The sequence below is a fragment of the Pieris napi genome, chromosome 14 (genome assembly GCF_905475465.1).
Source record: "Pieris napi chromosome 14, ilPieNapi1.2, whole genome shotgun sequence".
NCBI classification, from domain to species: Eukaryota; Metazoa; Arthropoda; class Insecta; order Lepidoptera; family Pieridae; genus Pieris; species Pieris napi.
In genome coordinates, this window is record NC_062247.1 from 4,478,785 (window position 1) to 4,502,726 (window position 23,942).

General features: G+C 32.7%; 4 protein-coding genes across 5 annotated transcripts; 2 read left to right on the forward strand and 2 right to left on the reverse strand.

Moving 5' to 3' along the window:
• Positions 1 to 353: 353 nt before the first annotated feature.
• Positions 354 to 2,320, reverse strand: LOC125056049 (mRNA cap guanine-N7 methyltransferase). The gene is made up of 2 exons (XM_047658911.1): positions 1,054 to 2,320; positions 354 to 578 (listed from the first exon to the last, which is right to left on the reverse strand). The coding sequence occupies exons 1-2, from the start codon at positions 2,129 to 2,131 to the stop codon at positions 538 to 540; spliced, it is 1,119 nt and encodes a 372-aa protein (XP_047514867.1). The 5' UTR covers positions 2,132 to 2,320; the 3' UTR covers positions 354 to 537.
• An 874-nt stretch (positions 2,321 to 3,194) lies between these two features.
• Positions 3,195 to 10,206, forward strand: LOC125056047 (DNA topoisomerase 1). 2 transcript variants are annotated; one of them, XM_047658900.1, is made up of 10 exons: positions 3,195 to 3,359; positions 3,662 to 3,819; positions 4,042 to 4,401; positions 4,893 to 4,986; positions 5,225 to 5,389; positions 5,731 to 5,827; positions 6,098 to 6,263; positions 7,090 to 8,387; positions 8,897 to 9,173; positions 9,440 to 10,206. In XM_047658900.1, the coding sequence occupies exons 1-10, from the start codon at positions 3,318 to 3,320 to the stop codon at positions 9,540 to 9,542; spliced, it is 2,760 nt and encodes a 919-aa protein (XP_047514856.1). In that variant the 5' UTR covers positions 3,195 to 3,317; the 3' UTR covers positions 9,543 to 10,206. The 2 variants fall into 2 exon arrangements, with proteins under 2 accessions (XP_047514856.1, XP_047514857.1); XM_047658901.1 differs by lacking the exons at positions 3,195 to 3,359; positions 3,662 to 3,819; positions 4,042 to 4,401; ... (2 more) ...; positions 5,731 to 5,827; positions 6,098 to 6,263 and adding an exon at positions 6,871 to 7,019.
• A 514-nt stretch (positions 10,207 to 10,720) lies between these two features.
• Positions 10,721 to 16,198, reverse strand: LOC125056204 (ATPase WRNIP1-like). Its single transcript, XM_047659209.1, is given in 9 exon segments — positions 10,721 to 10,883; positions 11,842 to 12,087; positions 12,854 to 13,037; positions 14,128 to 14,287; positions 14,470 to 14,721; positions 14,899 to 15,071; positions 15,402 to 15,620; positions 15,715 to 15,866; positions 15,869 to 16,198. Coding segments are annotated over 9 exon segments (1,602 nt in total). The 5' UTR covers positions 15,978 to 16,198; the 3' UTR covers positions 10,721 to 10,776.
• Positions 16,199 to 16,320: 122 nt separating this feature from the next.
• LOC125056203 (protein O-mannosyltransferase 1) lies at positions 16,321 to 23,941 on the forward strand. Its single transcript, XM_047659208.1, has 9 exons — positions 16,321 to 16,560; positions 16,826 to 17,010; positions 17,561 to 17,862; positions 18,593 to 18,755; positions 19,318 to 19,632; positions 20,305 to 20,587; positions 21,447 to 21,714; positions 22,342 to 22,559; positions 23,307 to 23,941. The coding sequence occupies exons 1-9, from the start codon at positions 16,450 to 16,452 to the stop codon at positions 23,796 to 23,798; spliced, it is 2,337 nt and encodes a 778-aa protein (XP_047515164.1). The 5' UTR covers positions 16,321 to 16,449; the 3' UTR covers positions 23,799 to 23,941.
• Position 23,942: the final 1 nt, after the last annotated feature.

Genomic DNA, 23,942 nt, shown 5'->3' on the forward strand with positions numbered 1-23,942 from the left:
CATGGCCCCCGCACCTCCGCCCCCGTATATGCCAACAGCTAAACCTCCACGCGTTCTCTCTGTTTCCGTCCCTATAATTTTGGTAGAACAAATATAAATCCTTTTGGAATGTTTTAAAGTTTAAACTCCATGCAGATAACAGCTATAACCTTACTCTTAATGCAGATCTTAGACTAAAGACTTATCTTTTTTATCTCTCAAATCACACCTTCAGGACCTTTCAAAACCAACCTGTTTAAAGTGCAATTCACTAACCTTTGTAATTTATATGAATCGCCAAATAATATAGATTAGATTTCATTTGCATTACTGTAGGTGAAATAAAATTTGTTGGGGCAAAATTAAAACACATGTTTACATAGGATTAACATTTTATTGTCTATATCATTTTTGGGCAAAGTATATTTAATTTATTAAAAAATATTATGCTATAAATTGAGACATATTTGATTGACTTCATTTTCTGTAAATTAAAAACTGATATTTTGTGTATATTATTGTTATGAAGGTTAATAAAAATGTATGTTCGGAATCACCTTATTTCTTGCATTTTTTGAAAACAAATGCCATATAAACAGCTGAAAAGAAACAAAACAATTAATCATATGTTAGCAAATCTTCAAAAGACAAGACAAGACTGATATTGATTTTTATTTTAAACTTGTAAAGAATGTTTAATCGAGTTTACGGAATCAAATATATATATATTTTTTAATGTGTATTCACATCTTAAATTAAGTTCTTGAGTTGGTAATGAAATGTCATAGAAATTATTCCACATTGTTATTGTAACATTTGCCATGTATTTTTGTTTTTTTATTACGGAAGATGTACTGTGCCTACATTATTAATATAAATGTATCTATGTCTTAATATAGAGACTCGTTTTATTACAATACTCAGTACCTTATAAGGGTATAGGAATACCAAATTAGGTACAAACATTACTTAAAATTTTTGTGATTTCGTAAACTAAAATAATATACAATCAACCTACATTAAGTAGAAGCCTAATGTACCTTCAAAAAAACCTTTGAAAACATATAAACTTACTTGCAACCTCCCATTCACATTTACTCATGGTGCCTACTGTTTGACTTTTGTTGTCAATACTCTCATAGAATGATTTTGCATGTTCATATTCAGACTCATCACCAATGAGTTGTTTACCAGGTGGGGCAGGATAACTTTCAAAGCACATTATTTTAGGCAGTAATTGTTTATACTTTTCCATGTGGTCTTTATAGAAATCTCCTAATCCAGCTTTGTAAACTAGTTCGAGATCATATTCCCTAGCTAACTTATTAAATAAATCAAAATTAACTAAAAATTCAGGACAGTTTACAACTCCTTCTAAATGAAAGTCATATTTTGCACCAAACAAAGGATAGCCATCCTTAGGGTCAAATAATAATTTAATATTATAAATCCTATTGCCAAACTGACCATTTGGTGATTTCTTTGCTCGTGATATAATTTCATAAGCATTTGGTATGGTCCCAAAGAAATAACCTCCTGGACTAAGACACTCAGTGGCATTTTTTAGCATTCGCCTTACTTGAGACAAGCTTTCAAAGCTATAATGTAGACCAAACTGACAGCTCACAATATCAAATCTTATAGAAGGGTCTGTATACTTATCACGTATACTCTCTTTAGTGCAATCGGCAGCAATGAACTGAGCAGTAAATGTACATTTCCGAATTTCATCATATCTTGATTTACATTGTTGGATTGAAATATTAGCAATATCTGCAAATATCACATGATTAACACAAGCCTTTTGCCATTTACTTAAATCTCCACCTTTTCCACAACAAATATCAAGCACTCTCAATCGTTTCCCGTAAACGTTTCCTCGTACTCTATCTACATATTCTTGAATAAGTACACTTTTGACCCAATTATTAAAGTTTCTAAGGTAAAAAATTGGAGACTTAAAGCGTTCTCTTATACCCTTTTCTTCCAAGTGATTGTAATGAGCTGCAACAACAGATGCATGTTCTGTTTTATTATTTGTTCCAGTGTTATTTATGCACTCTGTTTCATCGCTTTCTAAATGCCGTTGAGAATTATTTAAGTCATTTCCCACTTTACTACCATTTTCATCATCTGCACCTAAACTACTCATAGTTTAATTTTCTTATGACTGTTTCCAAACTATCACCTAAATTAATAATATCAAAAATTACTTTACTATAATATAATTTAAGGAAAACCCTAGGTCCTTCAATTGTTTATCCACATTCTTTACGTGTCTACAGTCCACACTCCACACTTCCACAGTCCACTGTCGCGGGTCGCCTCCAGTGATGTCAAGTGTCAACTTCTAGAGAATGTTCCCTCTAGGGCCAACTTCAAATACCCCCTAAGTTATTGTTGTACACTCGAATGAAATAGGAACATTCAAATATGCATTAATAATACATTAGTTTTGTTGTTGTTCAGTTGTTGTTAAGTTTGTTGCTCTTATTTAGATATTTGAGTGTTAAAGCCTTTTCATATGCCACGCTTGGAGTTAACATTTGGTTATGTTTGTTGGTATAATAAATTATTTGTATACAGTTATGTGGTTTTTTAGAAAAAAATAAAAATACATTTCTTGATTTAAGTACCCCTGAAATAAATGTATCCCCTAAAAATCTTTCTATATATTTCGATTCCCCCTAAATTTGGGGGGAAAAGTCCAATGTTGGCATCACTGGTCCACTCTTCCTTTTCCTAATGTGCCAATGAACCCACCACAGAGTATTTATTAATAGTGTACTATATATTATGAAGTAAGAACTCCAAAGATACTCTGTGAGTAAATAACAAACTCCAAAGAAAAAGTAAAATCTACAAAAAAGTGTATACCTTATATGAAATAAGAATAAGCATAGAAACCGCACTAATAGAGCTAACGAGCCAAATAGTATGAACTAAGGAAACTAAGAAGTAATGATGTGATAAGGGTAATAAGATGTACACTAGGCTGTTAGTTTTATATTCAATGTTTTTTTATTTACCTAATCCTCATTAGTTTGATTAACACATACCTACGGGATATCTATAATTCAACGCCGAAAATATTTAGTTTACATACAGTTTTTTCCATGCTAGTCTGGTTTTTACTTAGGTTCTAATTAAATCCTCCTCCAGCTGACATTGACAGCATAACTTGACAGTGAAGTTCTTACGAAATGCGCTTGCGTAGTGTGTCCATTGTCGACTATAGCAGCGAGCTTCAGTTTTCAATTTCAACTTTGAGCTCAGCCGCTCAGTCCGCCGGCCTCATGTAATTTTGATCTCGGAGTAACGGCGTATACGTAGGCAAAATGAGTGTGGAAAATCCTACCAGTGATAATGACTGTGACTCTGTAAGTAGTACAATAATTTTAAAATAAGCCGTGCTCTCTATTTACGTGTCTGTTATGTCTCAATATCGCGTATAAATTCATATTTACTAGTGAAGGATCGAGCGACAAAGCTAAAATTTTCTAAGTCCCAATATGGCGTCTACTGTACTGTACTTCTTACGTTGAATAGAACCCAAGCCATGTTAAAGGGATTAATCTTTATGTCTTGCAATTTTTGCATTTATTGTAGTTCGTTCTTCAATTTCGAAATAAATAATATAAATATGTTAAACTAAGTTAATAATTTTGGTTATTTTTCAAAGGGTAAAGTAAATGGAGATAAAAAGGAACACGTGAATGGTATACATAACGGATATAGCAGTTCCGAGAAACATAAAAGTAGCCATAAATCGTCAAGTAAGGACAAGCATCGTGACAAAGATCGCGACCATAAGAGCTCCAAACATAGCAGCTCCAGTGGGTGAGTGTTCTAGAATATTCCTTAATCTTGGTTTCAGTTCTCTAAGATCCCATTTAGATAGAGTCCATTAAGAATACATGTATTTTTTTATATAGTATAGTTAAATTTATTAGCCACAAGTGAATGAAAAAAAAAGAGGAAAAGACTAGGTTATGTAAATTTTCTTGTCTTTTCTGTAGATTAAATAGGTCATACAATAACTTAATATTACAAATATTTTAGTGACAAGCATTCTAGCAGTAAAAATCACAGCAGCTCACATAAATCTTCAAGTAAAGACAAAGAAAGGGATAGAGAACATAAACATAGGGATCGTTCAGAGAAGGATAAAGAAAGAAGTAGTGACAAAGAGAAACATCGAGACAAAGACAAGGAGAAAGGCGATAGAGACAGGGATAGGGGTGATCGTGACAAGCATAAATCCAATAATGGAGAAAAAAGAAAGGATAAGGAACATTTGTCATCGAAGGATCATAAATCTAAAGACAGAGACAAACACCGTGACCATGATCGACAGAGGAGTGAGAAGGATAAACACAAGAGCGAAAAGCACTCAAGTTCCAAAGATAAAGATAGACACAGGTAATCCTTAAAATAAAGTTGTCCTGTAATTATTGCAATATTGCATTAATAGATTTTGATTGATTAAAGTAATTGTAAATTAAAGATAACATTAGTTGTGAAATAAAGTATAAACACAATGTAAATTTAAAGTCAAACTTTAGGGAGTTTGAAGGAGAACTACAGAATGACTTGTCCCATGTCAGGCATGCTTGTACTGTCTGTACATAAGCTGCATTTCAACCATTCTGTTTAATTATAACAATGTGCCATAGTATGCAAGCGTTTGTTCTGTTATTATTTTACATTATCTATCATCTTATTAAGTCGTATAGAATGCTATAACAGTAAAACTAAATTTCTTTTTCTACAAACAAAAAATTCTATAGCGAAACTGTGTATCCATTAAATACTGTTAACAATGTATATTAAAATTTAATTTAATTAGACAAAACTAAGTTTGAAGTCAACATGAATTTTTTTTTAAACTAAGTTATGTTTTTTTTTTCTAGCTCTAGTAAGCATAAGGAGAAAGACAGAGAAAAGTTAAAAATTAAATCTGATTCAGATTCTCAAGATTCACCAAGAAAAGATGATCCATTGCAGGTGTGCTTATATTGTAATAATATAGTAGTTATTTATGTTAAGAATACTATGTTATTTAATTGTGAAATATATAAATATAAAGTTTTGGTTTCTGTTTGTGTGTTTAAGATTGTATTCTGAGTGGTGAAACTGTAAAATAAAATAAATAGTGACAGAAACTTACTATGCATATTATATTTTCCAATCAAGAAAAAATTCAGACATTAATTGCAGGTCATTTTTTTATTTTTTCACATAGATTGATGAAACCTCTATAAAGCTAGAGATAAAAGAAGAAAGCGAAGATGGATTTGCAGGAGCAAATACAACTGCCTCGTCATGTGATTACTCCCTTTCACAATTTAAGGATGAGCCTCTCGGTGAACTACCAGATGAGAGTGAGAGTGAAGAGGATATTCCACTGGTGAGAGCTTATGTTATCTGGTCTCTCTAACTAAATAAACTGCCATTTTATTCAATCAATGCTATTAATACAATTCCTCGGAAGGTATGGCAGCAAAAGAGAAACTATCAGTTAATGGCAAAACTGAAAATAAATAGTAAAAAAAAGTAATAGATTTCTTCTTATCTGACTTGTATAACACATATTTAAAGTTTTATGTCTCATTTTAGTTCTATTGAAACTATATATTTATAGAATATAAATATAACATTCTACTCCTGTAACAAAGTTGTGACTGTAACAGGTTGTGATTTACAGTTTAAGCTTATTACAAGGCTAAATGTATCAATTTTAATTTTAAGACTGAACGCAAGGCAATAAAGAAACGGGCTATCAGTGATGATGAACAAGATATACCACTGTTGCAAAGGAAGAAACCTAAGAAAAAAATTAAGAAAGGTAAGTAATATCATGACATGCTACTTGTAGTTGTGATATATATATTTACATTTTTGAACTTGGTAGTTATTTGATTGGCAAAAGGTTTTGGAATTAAAATATGTGCATTGTGCATATATGAAATTTAAGACTTTATTCTTCATTTTAACAAATAAAGCATTCAGGATTTGTGGGTTAAGAAATAAATCTAGTCAAAGCAAGTTTTCCAGAAGCATATGCAACACCTATTTTCTAGGTTATAAATCTTTATTGTTAATTATTCTGTCTTAGAACCTGTTGATTATGATGACGACGATGAAGAAGAAGAAGAAAAACCTAAAAAGAAGAAGAAACAAGCAGAAAAACGAAAAGTTAAGACTGAACCAGATGAAATCCCTAGCCCCACCAAGCGAAAGAAGAAGGATGGCAAAGACGAGGATCAAGAGGTTTGGAAATGGTGAGTACATAAATCTTTAAATTACAATAGATACTCTTAGACGCCCGTTCTCGGGGTGAAGTGTCGTTTCTGAATCAATAGTCATAAACTAGATAGAAAGCCAATTTAATTGTTTTATTATATTTTTATTTCAACAAAGTATAGTCTTGATCTCTTACTCTTCTATAGGCACAGAAAGTATATATGTATGTAAGGAAAACATAATATACATATTTCCTTTATTATTTTATTTTATAAAACCTAGAATATAGGCTTTAAATGTTGTTTTATAATGGAAAAAAATATATACATCTATTATGTCAAGTGACAAATTAATCATCGTCGATCAGACGGCAAAGAAGAAAAATAAAATATAAAAAGAGTTTGTATAGGAAAATATGTATATTATGTTTTCCTTACATGTATTTATATTCATACATTTGATAATAGACTTCAGGACGCTTGAAAGCCGACAAAATGTTTTGCAAGAGATTCACAAGTACACTAGTAGATGGCGTTGACCTATAGTGTGATAGTTTTAAATTTACATGAGATGGCGTTGAGATTGCTTGTGTGACCGCACTCGCATGACGTCTAGGTTATAAACGTGACGTTTGTGACGTAAGAAACTAAACATAACTTACCGTAATGAGGTTATCTCGATATAGCTATGTTAATCAATGTAAGAGTTTGGTTATGTGAAGTAAAATCGATTTTACGAAGTAATGTTGTTGTAAACACTTTATTTGTTAGACAATTGAGAGTGCCTAGAAAAAAGTAATATTGTTGTTGTAGTAAGCAAAACATGTTTGTTATTGTCAATGTCTTAATTACATGTGTTTTTTAGGTGGGAAGAGCAGAAAAACGATGATGGAACAAAATGGCGGTTTCTGGAACATAAAGGTCCAGTGTTTGCACCTCCCTATGAACCTTTACCACCAAATGTCAAATTTCGTTATGATGGAAAAGAAATGCGGCTTTCTCAAGACAGTGAAGAAGTCGCTGGATTCTATGCTCGAATGCTTGACCATGATTATACAACAAAATCTACATTTAATACAAATTTCTTTAATGATTGGCGTAAAGTTATGACATCAGAAGAAGCAAAAATAATAAAGGACCTTTCAAAGTGTGATTTTAAGGAAATGCAAACTTTTTTCCTTCATCAATCTGAGAAAAACAAAAATCGTACAAAAGAAGAAAAGGCTACACTGAAAGCTAAAAATGAAGAAATACAGAAAGAATATGGTATTTGTGTTATTGATGGGCACAAAGAGAAGATAGGTAACTTTAGAATTGAGCCACCTGGGTTATTTAGAGGTCGTGGTGAGCATCCAAAAATGGGTATGTTAAAACGGAGGGTTATACCAGAAGATGTGTCTATAAATTGTTCTAAAGATAGTAAAATACCCAAACCACCCCCGGGCCACAAGTGGAAGGATGTCAGACATGACAACACTGTTACATGGTTAGCTTCATGGACGGAAAATGTTCAAGGTCAATCAAAGTATGTTATGTTAAATCCAAGCTCAAAACTTAAAGGTGAAAAAGACTGGCAGAAATATGAAACAGCTCGTAAACTACACAAGTGCATTGACAAAATAAGAGACCAGTATCGTTTGGATTGGAAAGCAAAGGAGATGCGTGTTCGCCAACGAGCTGTAGCATTGTATTTTATTGATCGTCTTGCTTTGAGAGCTGGTAATGAGAAAGACGATGACCAGGCTGATACTGTCGGTTGTTGCTCACTCAGGGTTGAACATATTGAATTGCATAAAGAAAAAGATGGCAAAGAATATGTGGTTGTGTTTGATTTCCTTGGTAAAGATTCTATCAGATATTACAATGAAGTCCCAGTGGAGAAACGGGTGTTTAAAAATCTCGAATTATTTATGGAGAACAAAAAAGACAGTGATGATTTGTTTGATAGATTGAGCACTCAGACGCTAAATGAGCATTTGAAAGATTTGATGCCTGGTTTGACTGCCAAGGTCTTTCGTACTTACAATGCATCTATCACTCTACAGAGACAACTTGAAGAATTAACAGACCCAGATGCTACTGTGCCTGAAAAAATTTTAGCTTACAACAGAGCAAACCGTGCTGTTGCTATACTTTGTAACCATCAGCGTGCTGTACCTAAAGGTAGTTTTATGATTATTTCCTTTTAAAATTTTAGATAAATAATCTTAAAGTCTAAGTTAAGTTTGGTGTTCATAATAAATGAGCAGTGGCCTGCGAGTTATGCCTGAGGTTGCAGGTTGCAATCCCTGGCTGACTAATGGTCTTTCTGACTATAACACTTTTAACACTTTCTTGTATGCTGTAGGATAACATTGTTAGGAAACCGCAATGGGTTAGACCTAAAACGTCAATGCCCTGTGTAAGTCACAGAAGGCTCCTCACCTACTTAGAAAACACTACCATGAAACAGATACAGAAATCTAAGGCCCTAACTTGATAAGTTAATTAATTAATTTATTGCATGCAACACATTTGTATATAATAAATATCCAAAACAAACTTACTAATAATTAGCACTAGGCTCCTTGTAGAATTATGTTATGTGTAGATTTAGATTGATTGTTGTATAATACCATTATATATATACATCTTTAAAATTATTTGATTATCAAGGCATGTTATTCTTTTAGGTCATTCAAAATCCATGGAGGCTCTCAAAGAGAAAATACAAACAAAGAGGGATCAGATTGATGAAGCCGAGGAAGATTATAGGCAAGCCAGCAAAGCTGCCAAACGAGGCTCTGTTAAGGAAAAACTTAACTGTGATAAGAAAAAGAAAGCTTTGGATCGCCTCAAGGAACAACTGAAGAAGCTAGAATTGGATGAAACAAATAGAGATGAAAACAAAACTATAGCCCTTGGCACATCAAAACTGAACTATCTGGATCCACGTATTTCCGTATCATGGTATGTAAATTTAGTGTAATTAATTGTTAAAAATAATATATTTTTATACAATCTCAGATAAACAAATCAAACCCTTGAATTAAGAATGCCTGTACCCAAACTTGTCTTTAAGAAACAATAGTATGCTATTTGGTTCGACTTTAAATCTATATAATATAGATTGAATAATGTTATGGTGTCCCTTTTGAAAGAAATTCTTGATAAATGTATTTTCCTTTATAAATGTTATGTTCTTTATTGAAGAAAACTATTTTATTTTTCTATAGGTGCAAAAAGCATGGTGTACCGATCGAGAAGATTTACAACAAAACTCAGCGTGATAAGTTCCGCTGGGCAATTGACATGGCCGGGCCGGACTATGTCTTCTAAACTCGTAGCATCGGCTACTTTATATATTTTGTTTCAATGTAAACGTTCCACTTTACAAATTTTTTACTTATTTAGTTTTATGGTCTTTTGACATGAAACAAATTGTATGTGAAAATAAAAAAAATAAAGTTGTTCCTCACATTAGGATCCAAATTAGAAGTCTGATTCTAATTTATTTAGACAATTTTAGTTGCCCTTAGCTTAATTTTTATTTGTAAGTATTATTGTAAAAATCTTGGAACTTTTTCGTATCTCATTTTCTGTTTTAGATAATTGACATAATTGTATGTGAGTGAATGATACGCGTGTATGGTATTTCTGTAGTGGCTTTGTAAATATTAGTGAGGCTTTTAATTACACGGTAAATTTCATGAGCAATAGATCATTAATTTACAAATAAAGCATTCGCATACATCGTAAAGTGCTCCATAGGTTGTAGGAATTCTAAGTATTTTCTGCACAATGTGCAGCAATAATGTTGTAAAGTAAGAAATAATGTTATTTTATTTTTTATAATTACAGGCAGTTTTGGAATAGTGAGGAATTAAAAAGGTACAATGTTGTAGATAATTATAACTATAATGTCTACTTCTTGTAAATAATGAATTTTTACCATGTCATAAAAATTGTGAAATGAGATTATCAAATAAAAATGACACTAGGAGGTTATTCTTTTATTTAATTTTGATTAAATTTAAACATCGGGTCAAACAAGACCATCTTTATTCCCTCTACCAATGTCCTATGGATTGTATGTGGAGTGAATGTATGCTCTCCTAAATATATTTTTGAATAGTTTATGCAGAGCTGATAGATTAATCTAAAAACAATTATTTTACACAAAAACAGCTGCAAAATATCACTATGAACCACAACCTTTCGACAACTCGAACAGCAGCCGTGCTTAGTGGTAAGAGCTTGATTTACCCAATGCATATAGTTGAGGTCTGTGGGTGAGATTCATATAACTAAGACTGGTATGAAAATCCAATACATTTTTGCAGTACTGGAGTCAAGACTTAGTACTAAGCCTCATTTTTTACCATTTGGTTCAGCTTGGAGGGTAACCAAAGCTGCTATGCTAAATAAAATGATAAATCAAACTGGTGTGTCTGCTCTATCGGTCCATATATAAATAAATCATTATACTCTAGGGAATATACAAAATCAAATGCAAATTAGTAAATTATTGTTTTAATGATATCACAGCAACATCTTAAACTTTCAAACATAATTAGCAACCATTTGAAGCGGCGAAAAAATTAACATCTTCCATTCCGTCTGGCATATATGTAAGTCCAGAACTGTCTTTATGGTTTTTATTATATCCTTTCCCGTATCCTGAAAATGAGTTAAGTATGAACATTTGCTACCAATTTGCATCACATTTACATCTTATACTCCCATTATTTATCGCTAAATCTATATTTACGGAAGCTATCTTGCGTACATCAAAAACGTATAAAATGACAAGTCTCACTTAAGAGTTAATATAGTTCACTGTACCTAAATAAATAGTTTGGGGAGTCTTAAAATGTTTAGCAATCTTCCCAAAGTGATACAGCTGATTAGCACATATATTGTATGGGACGAATTATTGTCAAGCCATTCGTAAAAGTATATTTACGAAAAAGTCTCATCAACATATGTAACCATTTAAGCCTTTGTTACTAAAGCTGACCATAGACGGACCGCATAATGCAGTCGGCTACGACTGCTTGGAGCAGTTGTGTTCGACCGCAAAATAATTCTGATGCGAGTTCATTTACAAGATGGAATTCGATGAAACACTGCTACTTGTACTATTATAACGCAAGCGCAGGCGTAGAAGACACCCTAGTATGTGGGTGCGTCCAATACTACAATCAAGAGAACAGCATGGAATATTTCATACTTTGTATCCCCAGCTGAGAGAAGACACTAAAAAGTGTTTCAACTACTTTAGAATGTCCGTGGTTTCATTTGATAAATTAGTTAGTATTTTATTTGAGGAAGTGGTGCGCGGTCGGCAGCAACCGCTTGTAGCAGCAGTCCGTGTATGGTGGGTCCGGCAGCTCTAAGCAGTCGACTGCACGGCGAGACTCGACCGCAGAGCGACTGCTCCGACCGCTCAGAAACTGGTCGTGCGGTCCGTGTATTGCGGATATGAATTTAGTTTGGAAACTGCAGATCGCCGTGCGGCGACCGCTTAGAACAGTCGGTATCGACTGCAACATGCGGTCCGTCTATGGCCAGCGTTAGAGTTACATTTAACAATATTGGATATTTTATCTAAACAATTAAGTTTATTTATACTCACCTAATTCTTTCATAAGTTTCGTTGGCGCGTTTCGCAAATGCATTGGAATCGGAGGCAAGGATCCTTTAGTATCTCTCAATGTTTGTTGAACTCTTTTCATAGCGTGATATACCTCGGTGCTTTTGGGTGCCCGAGCTAGTCTCACCGCACATTGTGCGAGAAGTACGTCACATTCCGGCATTCCTATATGTTGGCAACCGTGGAGACATGACACGGCTTCAACTAGTGCATTAGGATCTCCCAAACCTTAAAAATTTTGATGACTATATGTGGTTTCATCCACGTTAGATAGGTCGTGTTATAACCTTTGGCCTTCCTTAATAAATACTACAGACAGACTACTATCAAAAAAAAAAATATTCCCACTCACACTTGGGATGATATGAGATAAGCGTGTTCAATAAAAGAATCAAATCCTTAGTAAAATCGAATATATATATATATTCATTACTGTTTTATTTAAGAAAAAGAGTTTTTGATTACCAAGATTCCATCAGGGAGCGTTTAAGTATTACGTAACGAATTTTGAGGGGCGGGGGTCCTCTTGTAAAACGTTACGATGCGGGGCGGGGATTGAATTACGCGTTATTATTAATATTATTTTCGACTTTCCAGTACTTTACACCACATAATGGAAACTTTTAGGTAGAAAGAGTCATTATGTGGTCACGAAACATTTTACTATTGGGTACAGAAAAACGTTACGGCGCGTTACATGGGGGTCAATAATTTCCAAGAATTGCGTGACGTAATACTTGAACGCTCCCTTATAAACTTACGATTTTTGAAATTTTAACTTAAATGCTTGCAGAATGTTAAGATCCCATGTTTTTTTACTTTCTCGTATCTTTCGAAGACTGATGTTAGGGTGAGTTCAGAGTCGAAACTTAGTGCTTAGACTGATCCCCGTATGTAAAAAATGTATTGAATTTTGACATACGGAAGTCATAGTTCGCGCTAAGTTTGTCTCTGAAGCCCTAGGAAATAGTGATCTAAATCCAAAAATGCTAACCAATATCTTCACAAGCCGTCCTAATCAACCTTCGAGCGATATATAAAGGGTCCTCCCCTCCATGTAGGGCTCTAGTGGTCCAATACAAAGCTGCATTATCGTCGCTCGCACGAATTGATTTTTGTATAGCAGAAATTATATTGTAATGTTCATCCCCTTTTTTGTCATACAGTATATGGGTCCTCTGGAATTGAATTATTGGTTTGATTTAAACCATTTTATTAGATACTTCGTTGCATTACAAAACTAGTACAATGGGATATTTGTCAAAAGTTTAAAAACAATTTCAGATTATGCATACTTGACTATGGAACCTATATTTTTTTTATTAATTCTATTAAGTGTTGGTTTTAAATTTCAAATTCAACGTTTATAATTTCTTCTCTAGTCAATAGATCCTACGACGGCGTCGCACTAGACCCTACGACGTCACAGTAAACAAAAGTTAAGTTTTTACGTGTTAATTATCATAAATAAATGACACAAATACACATATTATATTATATTTTGATCAAGTTAACAAAACTACATTAGTTAAGTTAGTTAGTTTTTTTATTAAGTTGTCTTCGAGGAAATTATCCTTCAAGATAGGCTTAGACAGGCGAAGACATTCCTAACTGGCATGGTATATCATCGTCGATTCGACTAATCTGTGACCGTTCTGTGTCACGTGACTGACGTATAAAAAACAATATTTTTAATTATCGACTTTCTGATAAATGAATTTTTATGTACAAGTTATTTTACTCTTATAATGCTTTTTAAACCCGTTTTTTACACATTAGTCTCAATAAAACTTTATTTTCATACTATTAGCCAAAATAGCCCATTAGAACACTTTCATATTTAGGACGGCTACGGGCGGCCTTATCGCTTAGAGCGATTTCTTCCAGGCAACCACTGAAAGTTAAAAAAAATAATGTAAACGCAACAAGTGCAAAACTACAAATTACTTACAATAACTTAAATAAAGAAAAACAATCAATTTAAACATAATAATGTAAAGGACACATGAATCACGAATAGTTAACTATAGGTTCACCAACTGCAAAACCAATAGCGGTACAAACATTGGTCTTGGTCAGTCTTTATAATAATGAACTGCTTTAACATGTGATAAGGGGCATGATGTAATGGTTGCAGGCTTACAAACATTTTGTAAAAAAAACCTAAGCAATTGAATAGAGCGACAGAGAGTTTATTGCCAGTTCTTCTCTTCCGTTCGACACCCTTGATTTGGCGGGAAATGTGAATTTAAAGGTAATTTTTTTTACCTTAATTCCATCTTTTATTTCTTCAAGAGTCACACATGGGACTGATTTATCATTTGGTTTTTGTGAGTTAAGTGTTAGTTCCAAAGCGCCTAAAGCAATTCTGGCATCACCATCACACATCTCTGCCAGCCATTGTAGTGATGATCGTTCTATAAAACATCTGAAATTTATATTTATTTTCCTATAATAAATGATGTTTGGTTTGTTTACTTTAATATTATATTAATAAATTAATGTACAATTATGTTAAACATGTTTTAGTTCAGCATCAACTCCCTTTGCTAATGAAAGGTTGTAACTTTGTCATTGTAGTGTTGAATAACTAGTTGTTGGAATACTTACTTAGTTTCACCAAATTTACTCTTTCTCTCCTTTAGATTATCTACAATCACGGCCAAATTATTTTTGAGAATAGCTTTCTCTAAAATCTGTATAACATTTTCAACTGATAATTTTTCCAAAACAATAACTCGGCAACGGCTTAAGAGAGCATTATTTAAACTGAAGGATGGATTCTCTGTTGTTGCACCAACCAATGTTATTGTTCCACTTTCCACATGAGGAAGAAATGTATCTTGTTGTAACTTATTGAATCTGAAATAATAAAAGATCACTTTAAATATGAAAGTTTTTGGAAGATATATTAACATTTTGGTTTTATAAGTCGGTCTTAGCACAAGCATTGCAGGTTCACAGGTATTCTATTATAAACACTTGCATGTATGTGCAAACAAAGCTAGTAATTCTTTACTAAATTTAACATACAATCACCTATGAATCTCATCCATAAATAACACTGTGTGCCTCTTAAACTGACATTCATTTTTAGCCGCCTTCACCACCTCCTTGACTTCATTTACACCACACATGGTTGCTGATAATTTCACAAATCTAAGAGTTTTTAGTTCTTTACAAACATTGGCTATTACATTAGCTAATGATGTCTAAAACAAAAAAATTGTTAGTCATTAATTTAAAAATACTGCCTTATTTTAGAATCACACAAACTATTGATTGACTTTCAAGATACATAGAAACTATTACAATGTTTTATTAATACAAAACTTGCTTCACTTATATCACATCTTTATTGGTTTTAAATATATAAAAAATATGTTGGGAATGTAAACACCAAAAGTTTTAAAAAATACCTAACTAGAACCTGAATTAATCAATAACAAATATAAATGAAATTGTCTGATAATAAAAACCTGAAGATGCATAATTTATTTTACTTTATGCATTTACCATTAAGTTTCCATACCAAACCATACCTTTCCACAGCCTGGTGGACCCCATAAAATCATATTTGGTATTTTTTTCTTAACAAGCATTGAATGTATCATACAGCCTGGTCCAAATATATCTGTATGTCCAACTAAGTCCTCTAACAGAGAAGGTCTCATAAATTCGGCCAATGGAATATTTTTATCAAATGTAAGAGACTCCGTTATTGGTATCATTTCTTGGTTCTCATTTGACTTATTTGTCGTCTAGAACATAAATATTACTACTTTAAATTTCTTTGGAAAGTAAAAGTAAATATTACAAGACAAATAAGCATATATAACATATTTCTATAGATACCTTCACTGGCACCGAGAATTCTTTTGAAGTTGTACTTGCACTACCAACATCTGTTTTTATACGTTTGTGTACTGCCGAGTCGACAGTTTCATTGTCATCGCCATAAGATCCCGATCTCTTTAGTTTATTTTCGGTTTGTGTATTTAGAAAAGACATTTATTTACATGTGTTTCAATAATACTTTGTGAAAACTGTCGTTCACATACCGGACATTGAAACAAATCAGCTTTTAAATTAGTATCCACTGAATGAGAAAGGGACATAGTAAATACTTACAAGCGTATTACATCAGTTTAAAACCCTATATTACATAAAATAAAGGAAAAGATAGTTTATTTTCAAAAGTTTAAAACTTTGTTTATAAAATTCAAAATTCTGTAGTCACAGATGAGAATTTCGACCATAGATTTCGATGTTTGAAAGGTTGTAAAGATTAAAGTGGCGAATATAATAAATTTATATAAAACTTCACATTCTATTACCAAAGTTTAACTTAAAAGAATAATAATAATAAAGTTTTTTTGCCATAAATCGTCAAAAATCAACGTTGTTGTACCTTAATAGTTAACATTGACACAAAAAAAAAAAAATTACAAATGCCACAATTACAAAACAACCGAATGCGAAATGCGAATTGAGGTTCGCACTTCGCAGTAACATTTAATTATTAATTTCACGTCGATAACTATTTATTTCACATCCTTATGATAACGAGCTACATTATAAATCAATTAAATGGACACATCGAAAGGAGTTTTGAAAAACCGGAAGGCCAAGAAAAAAATTGGTGAAATCCAAGAAGTTTCAGATTCAGAAAATTATACAAAACTAGAAAAACGAGAAGTTGTACGTAACTTAAATTGTATATTATTTTACTGCAGCCAGAGTATATTTATTGCTGTAAACAAACTTAAGTTTTTGTAATCATTGAGAATTTTCATTGGATCTACTGCTAATTTTGACCTATTTAAGAAATTAATTGTGGTTGTAGAATAATTTTAAAGGCCCCTAATATTAAATAGATATAAATTCTATCAAAGTTATAATATTTAGCTGTTATGTGGTTGTTCCTGTTTTCATTAAAGGAATAAAAGTTTATTTTTTATCTCAGGGTGATGGAGCACCAGCAGATAAAGGTTGTCAGGAACAAAAAGAAGTTTTAATAGAATCTAAAGAAGATGGTGTATTAAAAAAGCAATGTTCTATAAAATTTGAGATTGATATAATTTTTCTTATGCTTTTAAGTTTGGGTCTTTGCACTAGACTGTACAATTTAGACAACCCTCATTATATCGTGTAAGTTTCTTTTTATTTAACTATAAACATATAACATATTAAAACATTGTTTTATCTACTTATCTATCAAATTTGTCTTATGGTAAAACATGGTAATCTAGAAACTACTGTTTCAAATTGAAAATTAAATTTATCTTAGTTATATTATTAATTGAGTAAGCCCATATATATCACACTACTACCAATAGAAACAGACCATCATTGATAAGTTAAAAAATCCATGGCAGCATCTTTTGTTGACCACAAACACACACTAGCAATTTTTGTGGTAATAAATTATCTAGTCAAGTAATGCATTATTTGTGAAGGTTTTAATTGTCTGATCTAATCTTATTTGTATCTATTTAAGATTATATATTTTAAATAACTGTAATTTTTATAGTATCTTAGGAGATGACAGTTTTTAAACAACAAAATTTTGATGAAACTGCATTATATACTTATTTTTTTTATTTTTATTCCATATCATTATAAGTATGTAGAGGAGAATTTTATTGTTTGATATGGATAGGATTTGATGAAAAATAAAGATTTTCAATGATTGTTCCAGTTTTGATGAATTACACTATGGTCGATATGTATCTTTATATACAAAAGGTGTGTTTTTCTTTGATGCTCATCCACCATTAGGAAAAGAGCTTCTTTACATGGCCAGTAAGATAGCTGGCTATGATGGAAACTTTACATTTGATCGGATTGGATCACCATATGCTGACAATGTGCCTGTCACAGCTTTAAGAATAGTACCTGCCATATGTGGAGCTCTTTTGGTGGCTGTTTCATATCAGTTTATGATAGAGATATGTTTTTATCAATGGACAGCTATACTTGCAGCTTTATTGGTGTTATTTGGTGAGTTTTAATATATTTCGTATACAAACTACTACTGGATGTTTATTGATAAGATCCCCATTCCAAAAAAAACGATTTTCAACTCATCTTGATTCTGCCATTTCTATATAATATATAACACTTTTACATAAACAACTAAATGAATTTCTAAACAAAAATTTCTCCACTTAAGTCTGGGTATTTTCCTGGTGATAGCATGACTACCGCGCTGGTCAGGGTTGCTGATGACATTCGCGTAGGCATGGGCTAAAACAACTTAAAATTCTAACGTAACTCTTCCTTTCTTGCCTAATGCTTTACGGTCTCCGCAGTGAGGGTATGGAATTCTTCCTGTTCCTTTCCTAAGATAGAGAATCTTCCATATGCATATAATATATATATATATTAGCTTAAGCATTACCTGTCCGCATCGTACGCCAACTTTCGTACTAACTGAAATTATTCATGTGCCCTTTTTCATTGTCAACATATGTTTTTATTGTTTTTTTTATTCTTTATATCTAAGTAACTATAATATATCTTATGTAGGTTTGCCCATCTTGCGCTTACCTTATTTAATTTATTTTTCTCCTTACAGTCAACCATTATCTATTGGCTACTTATTATTTAATTAATTTAATTTTATTGTAATTTTACTGTAGGTACCTACATGTGTATTTAAATGATAGGAAAAAATAATTGCCTATAATTATCACAAAACCCTTTAATTTGGTTTATATTTTTGTTTCAGAGAATAGTTTGTTAACACAGTCCAGGTTTATGCTCTTGGAAAGTATACAAATTTTATTTGGCATTTGCGGAATACTTTGCATAATGAAAAGCAATCGTAAAATTGGTATTTCATCTGTGTTATGGCTTTGCTTTGGAGCTATATCTATAGGATGCTGTTTCTCGTAAGTATTTTCAAAACATCTATATTAAAGAAAATGGAGTTTATTTTTATAAATATCCAGTCTAGCAGTTCTTCCATAAGCTGTAGAAATAGCTTTAATATAAATTAAATGTATAATTTTAATATATATAAATTACGTGTCACGTTGTTTGTCCGCTATGGACTCCTAAACTACCGAACCGATTTCAATCAAGTTTGCTCACAGTGTGCAGTTTGATCTAACTTAAAAGATAGGATAGCTTAAATCTCAATTTATACCCGCAATATTATTTTATTGCAAAATATTTGTTTATTATTTGATAGTCACAATTCTGTAATAGTCACAATGGCGCTGTGTTAAAAGTACCAACGTTTCAAATAAGCTACAATTTAATGGCATAACCACCAAAAAAGCATGGTGGTCCCCATGACTGGTGTTCTCCTACCGTTTCCCTTGAATAGGTTACTACTATGTAATATAACTAAAACCTTAGCTACAGCGACGCTTGGCCAGTCTGCTAGTTGAGTAATAAAAATTTATATTTTGCACCTTTCATTCATACTAATACTCAATTGTTTTTCAGAGTAAAGTACTCAGGATTATGCACATATTTCTTAGCATTCTTCTTAGTGGGTCAACAAATGTGGAGACGTATTAGTGAAGTTCAATCAACATTACGTCTGACTTTTTCAATAATATGGAGGCTAACTATATTAATAGTTATACCATTAAGTGTGTATTTAGGAGTGTTTTATATCCACTTAGCATTACTTCCAAAGGCTGGGCCACATGATAGTGTGATGACCAGTGCATTTCAGGCATCGCTTCAGGGTGGCCTTGCAAGTATTACTAAAGGACAACCATTACATGTTGCTCATGGATCTCAGATCACATTAAGGTAAATGTTATAATGAATATTTGATTCAGATAATATCTCCAATAGGTTTTTTTAGAACTACATAATATTTTACTAATAATTGATTGTCCCTAGGTATAAATACATATCCTAATCTTTTATAAAACGACTTATTTCTCTTAGTGGTGGTACGCCCGTTCTAGTATTTTTATACCTGTTTCGAAAGGCTAGCATCGTACTTGAATACCCTCTCATATCACTTTACATCACTTGAGCCCTTTACCTATTCTATAATAAAAAAATATTTACATGATTCGTCAAAAACAGTTAATATCTATATATGTATATGTTTTTGACACGCAATATCTACCTACTTAAATTTTATACATTCGGTGCTTTGTTACGTTACTTGATCCGGTATACTTTTCTTCATATATAGTTTAATTTCCTATTCTAATATTATCGATACATATGTAGAATTTCTAATGTATTGCGTATTTTTAAGCATACATTATGCTTTGTCACGTAATAAATAAATCTACTAAAAACGACTTTTTTCGGAATTTATTCTTAACCTTTAGCTCTCTTTCTGAAAATTACATTCATAAATATCCAGCCAAGAATTCCGAACTTATAATTCAACACCCTGGGGTGGGCTCTATACCATTCTGGGTAGAAACGAATCACTCTTCTATATACGCTTATGTCTTTCAGACACTCTCACGGCCGAACATGTTGGCTCCACTCGCACGCACACGTATACCCAGTAAAATACACGGACGGCCGTGGTTCCTCTCATCAGCAGCAAGTCACCTGCTACAGTTTCAAGGATGTCAACAATTGGTGGATAGTAAAGAGACCTGATGAAGCGTCTCTAACTGTCTCTTATCCACCGGATGCTATTCGTCATGGGGACGTGGTGCAATTGGTACATGGGTTGACTACGAGAGCGTTGAACTCGCATGACGTCGCTGCGCCCGTCTCGCCTCAATCACAGGTAAGATGTTGGCCCGCGCGTAGCTCCATGGGGCAATTAAGCTGCTTTACTGATAAATGTTCAAATAGGACCAATAGCGGATAATGACCAATAAATCACTTGGTATCCTTTATGATTTATTAAGGCTTTGACTCTAGAACCTTGGTGTCGCTGTATTTGCTTTGCGTTATTAACAAGCACAGCACTTTAAACAGATTAAATCGACTTCAAATACCTTTTAATTAAATTTACGACTTATTATTTAGCTATATACAGGTCTCCTCTAGAAGGTATGGATGATATTTTAAAAATCTTTAAGTTTATATGAAATTTTGATTCTTCTGAGATTTCCTAGGTTGGAACGATTTAATATAGTTTAAAAGTTTACGAAATTTAGCACACGTGCTTGCAAGACTAAATACATCACTTTACTTAGATAAAAATCCAATTTGAACAATATCACATATGGTCAAACTATCGAAAAGTTGCTTAACGTCGTAAATAATTTTGAATTAACAAGAAAATGGCAGAGGCTCATAATGTATAATTGTGTGCCTCCTATATTGCAAAGCTATGCCGCCTCTTAGTGGTGAAAAATTATCTATGATAGAACAAAAACATAATATTATAGTGTTTTATAATGAACCCTTTTTTTATACAACCACTTAACAGTCTACAATAATAGTACCTATAATTTGAATTTAAAAAAAGTCTGTTTTATACTAATAAAAAAAAACCAGCATTAAGATACTACGAAGCTTATTATTATATGACGTGTATTTCTATTGAAATTTCGTTTATTTAAAATCATCATCACCAATGTCCTCAGACGGAGGAGATATGCTTAAAAATACACTAACTTTTTTTTTTCAAATTTTAGGAAGTATCTTGCTACATCGATTACAATATATCGATGTCAGCACAGAATTTATGGCGCGTGGAGATTGTTAACCGGGAAACGGATAGAGACACTTGGGACAGCATCAGGTCCCTTGTGCGGCTGATCCACATGAACTCGGGGTCTGCTCTCCGATATAGTGGAAGGCAGTTACCCCCATGGGGATTCCATCAGCATGAGGTGGTCGCTGATAAGGTGGTCACGCACCAGGATACAGTGTGGAATGTTGAGGAGCATCGGTATTCCAAATGTATGTAAAGAAATAAAAACTATAAAACCTTTAATAAAATCCCAGAGGCTCTTTTATCTCTGCCTTTTAATAAATTTAAGAAATGAATTAAAGAAAAGCTGTGAAAAAAGGCTTACTATAAAGTTAACGATTATCTAGTTGATAAAAGGGCCTGGGACTAGTGCTAGACAGGCTACCACTAATTAATTTGTGATATTTGTTTTAAAATAAGTGTTGTTTGATGATTTGATATTTTAAAAGACCCTCTGTCTCCTTTGCCGATGAGTAGGGATGCCTACAAATTCAAATTTAATGACGTTAAATAAGTGATACATGTATCTTATGTTCCATAATAAACATATTTTATTTTATTTTAACCGTCACAAACATTATTACCATATTCTGACCCTTTCATTTCCGAACATCAGAATTAAATGTCTTTGTGTCTCCTAGTACATAACTGAATTATTATATTGTGATTCTAAAGAAAACTTTATATTTAAATGTAAGTAAAATAATTAACTATTACTTTAGGCGTTTATAAGTAATCCAGTGTTTAAATTATAAGCCCGGTCCCACCATTTTACATAATGTAAGGCGGAAAAATTTTACCAAAGAAAATTTGTTTAAACTTAGTTTTCTTTATAGCGGAGGACAAAAAAGAGCGTGAACGCGAATTAGTTACCGCTGAAATGATACCAACAGCGGCTACAAGACTATCATTTTGGGCTAAATTTTTGGAGCTTCAGTACAAAATGTGGTCGCATTCCAGTGACGCGCCACAAGGTCATATGTTCGCAAGTGAGCCCCAAGATTGGCCCTTGCTCCAACGGTCTATTGCTTATTGGCTTTCGCCTCAGTCTAATGTAAGTATAAAGTTGCCTCATAGAAATCTCTTGTAAGAAATAACACGTTCACCTCTCAAATATGAAAATACCCTATTTGTTTTGCATTAGTGGTTTCAAAGTTTTTTTTTTTCTTAACACTTTGGGGCCATCCATAAAGTACGTCACACGTTAATGGGGAGGGAGGGAGGGTATCACCGAAGTGTGACATCGTGTGACAAGGGGCATGGGGGGGTCAATACTTTTGTGACGTCACATGTTAAAATTTTAAATACTAAAACGCAAAGTTTGGATGTGAATTAAAAATTTTAAAAATTTACGAACTTGATCTATATTTAATTAATTAAATGAAAATAGCTGTTTTCTCTCGATTATTTTTAAATACATACATAAATTTAACAAATGTGTGACGTCACATCAGGAGGGGGGGGGGGTTTATAAAAATGTGACAACCTGTTACAAGGACGGGGGAGGGGTTCAAGACTTAAGTCCTAAAATTCGTGTGACGTACTTTATGGATGGCCCCTTTCCTATTGGGTGTCATTGCTACATTGATAATTCTTCTATAATGCCGGTTTCCTCACGTATGTGTGTTGTTTCCCACATAGTAATTCCTCCATAATTCTTACGACGCCGGTTCTATGTAACTTGCAATAGCGATCCCGGTGTTTTTATTTTTCACAATTTAGATATAGCTTTTTCAATATCCGTAGTTCTTCGAAAACAATAAAAAGTTTCTTACAATGCAAGTGATTTGGTGTTTTACAGGCTCAGGTACACCTAATCGGCAACCTAGTGACGTGGTACGCTGGAACACTATCCGTATTAATGTATGGAGGGTTTCTTGCCCTTTATGCTATACGTACAAGAAGAAACATTAACGATTTACCGCCTCGCGCCTCACAAAAGTTCTATGACGCTGGTTACATCCTCTTTTTAGGATATTGGCTACATTATTTACCATTTTTCTTCATGGATCGAACACTTTTTTTACACCACTATTTACCAGCTTATATCTTCAAAATTCTTCTCCTATCGTTTGTAATAGATCACCTATTTTTCATCCTTCACATTCGAGAAAAAACAAAATCGTTAATTCATGTTTTTATATTTTTCGTTGTCGTATTTCTTGCGTATGTAATACTCACTTTTAAGAAATTCAGTGTTCTTAGTTATGGTAACACTGATTTAACTGAAACTGATCTTATGAATCTCAGATGGAAAGATACATGGGATTTTATTTTACATAAAAAGAATTAGATTAACATTTAAGACTGCTATGTTGTAAATCCGTCCATTAGAGTATATTTAATATAACTTTTTATTTTAAATTATATTTTTTTATGAACAAGGGAATTAAGTTTTATTATTTTTAATGTTATTTTCCATAAGGTTGTATGTAAA

Coding starts and splice junctions, on each gene's coding strand:
- LOC125056049 (XM_047658911.1), bottom strand. CDS start 2,131: ATGAGTAGTTTAGGTGCAGATGATGAAAATGGTAGTAAAGTGGGAAAT. Junction 579..1,053: donor ATGTGAATGGGAGGTTGCAA/GTAAGTTTATAT, acceptor GTTTCTTTTCAG/CTGTTTATATGGCATTTGTT.
- LOC125056047 (XM_047658900.1), top strand. CDS start 3,318: ATGAGTGTGGAAAATCCTACCAGTGATAATGACTGTGACTCT. Junction 3,820..4,041: donor AAACATAGCAGCTCCAGTGG/GTGAGTGTTCTA, acceptor CAAATATTTTAG/TGACAAGCATTCTAGCAGTA. Junction 5,390..5,730: donor GTGAAGAGGATATTCCACTG/GTGAGAGCTTAT, acceptor TTTAATTTTAAG/ACTGAACGCAAGGCAATAAA.
- LOC125056203 (XM_047659208.1), top strand. CDS start 16,450: ATGGACACATCGAAAGGAGTTTTGAAAAACCGGAAGGCCAAGAAAAAA. Junction 17,863..18,592: donor AGCTTTATTGGTGTTATTTG/GTGAGTTTTAAT, acceptor TTTTTGTTTCAG/AGAATAGTTTGTTAACACAG. Junction 21,715..22,341: donor GGAGCATCGGTATTCCAAAT/GTATGTAAAGAA, acceptor TTTTCTTTATAG/CGGAGGACAAAAAAGAGCGT.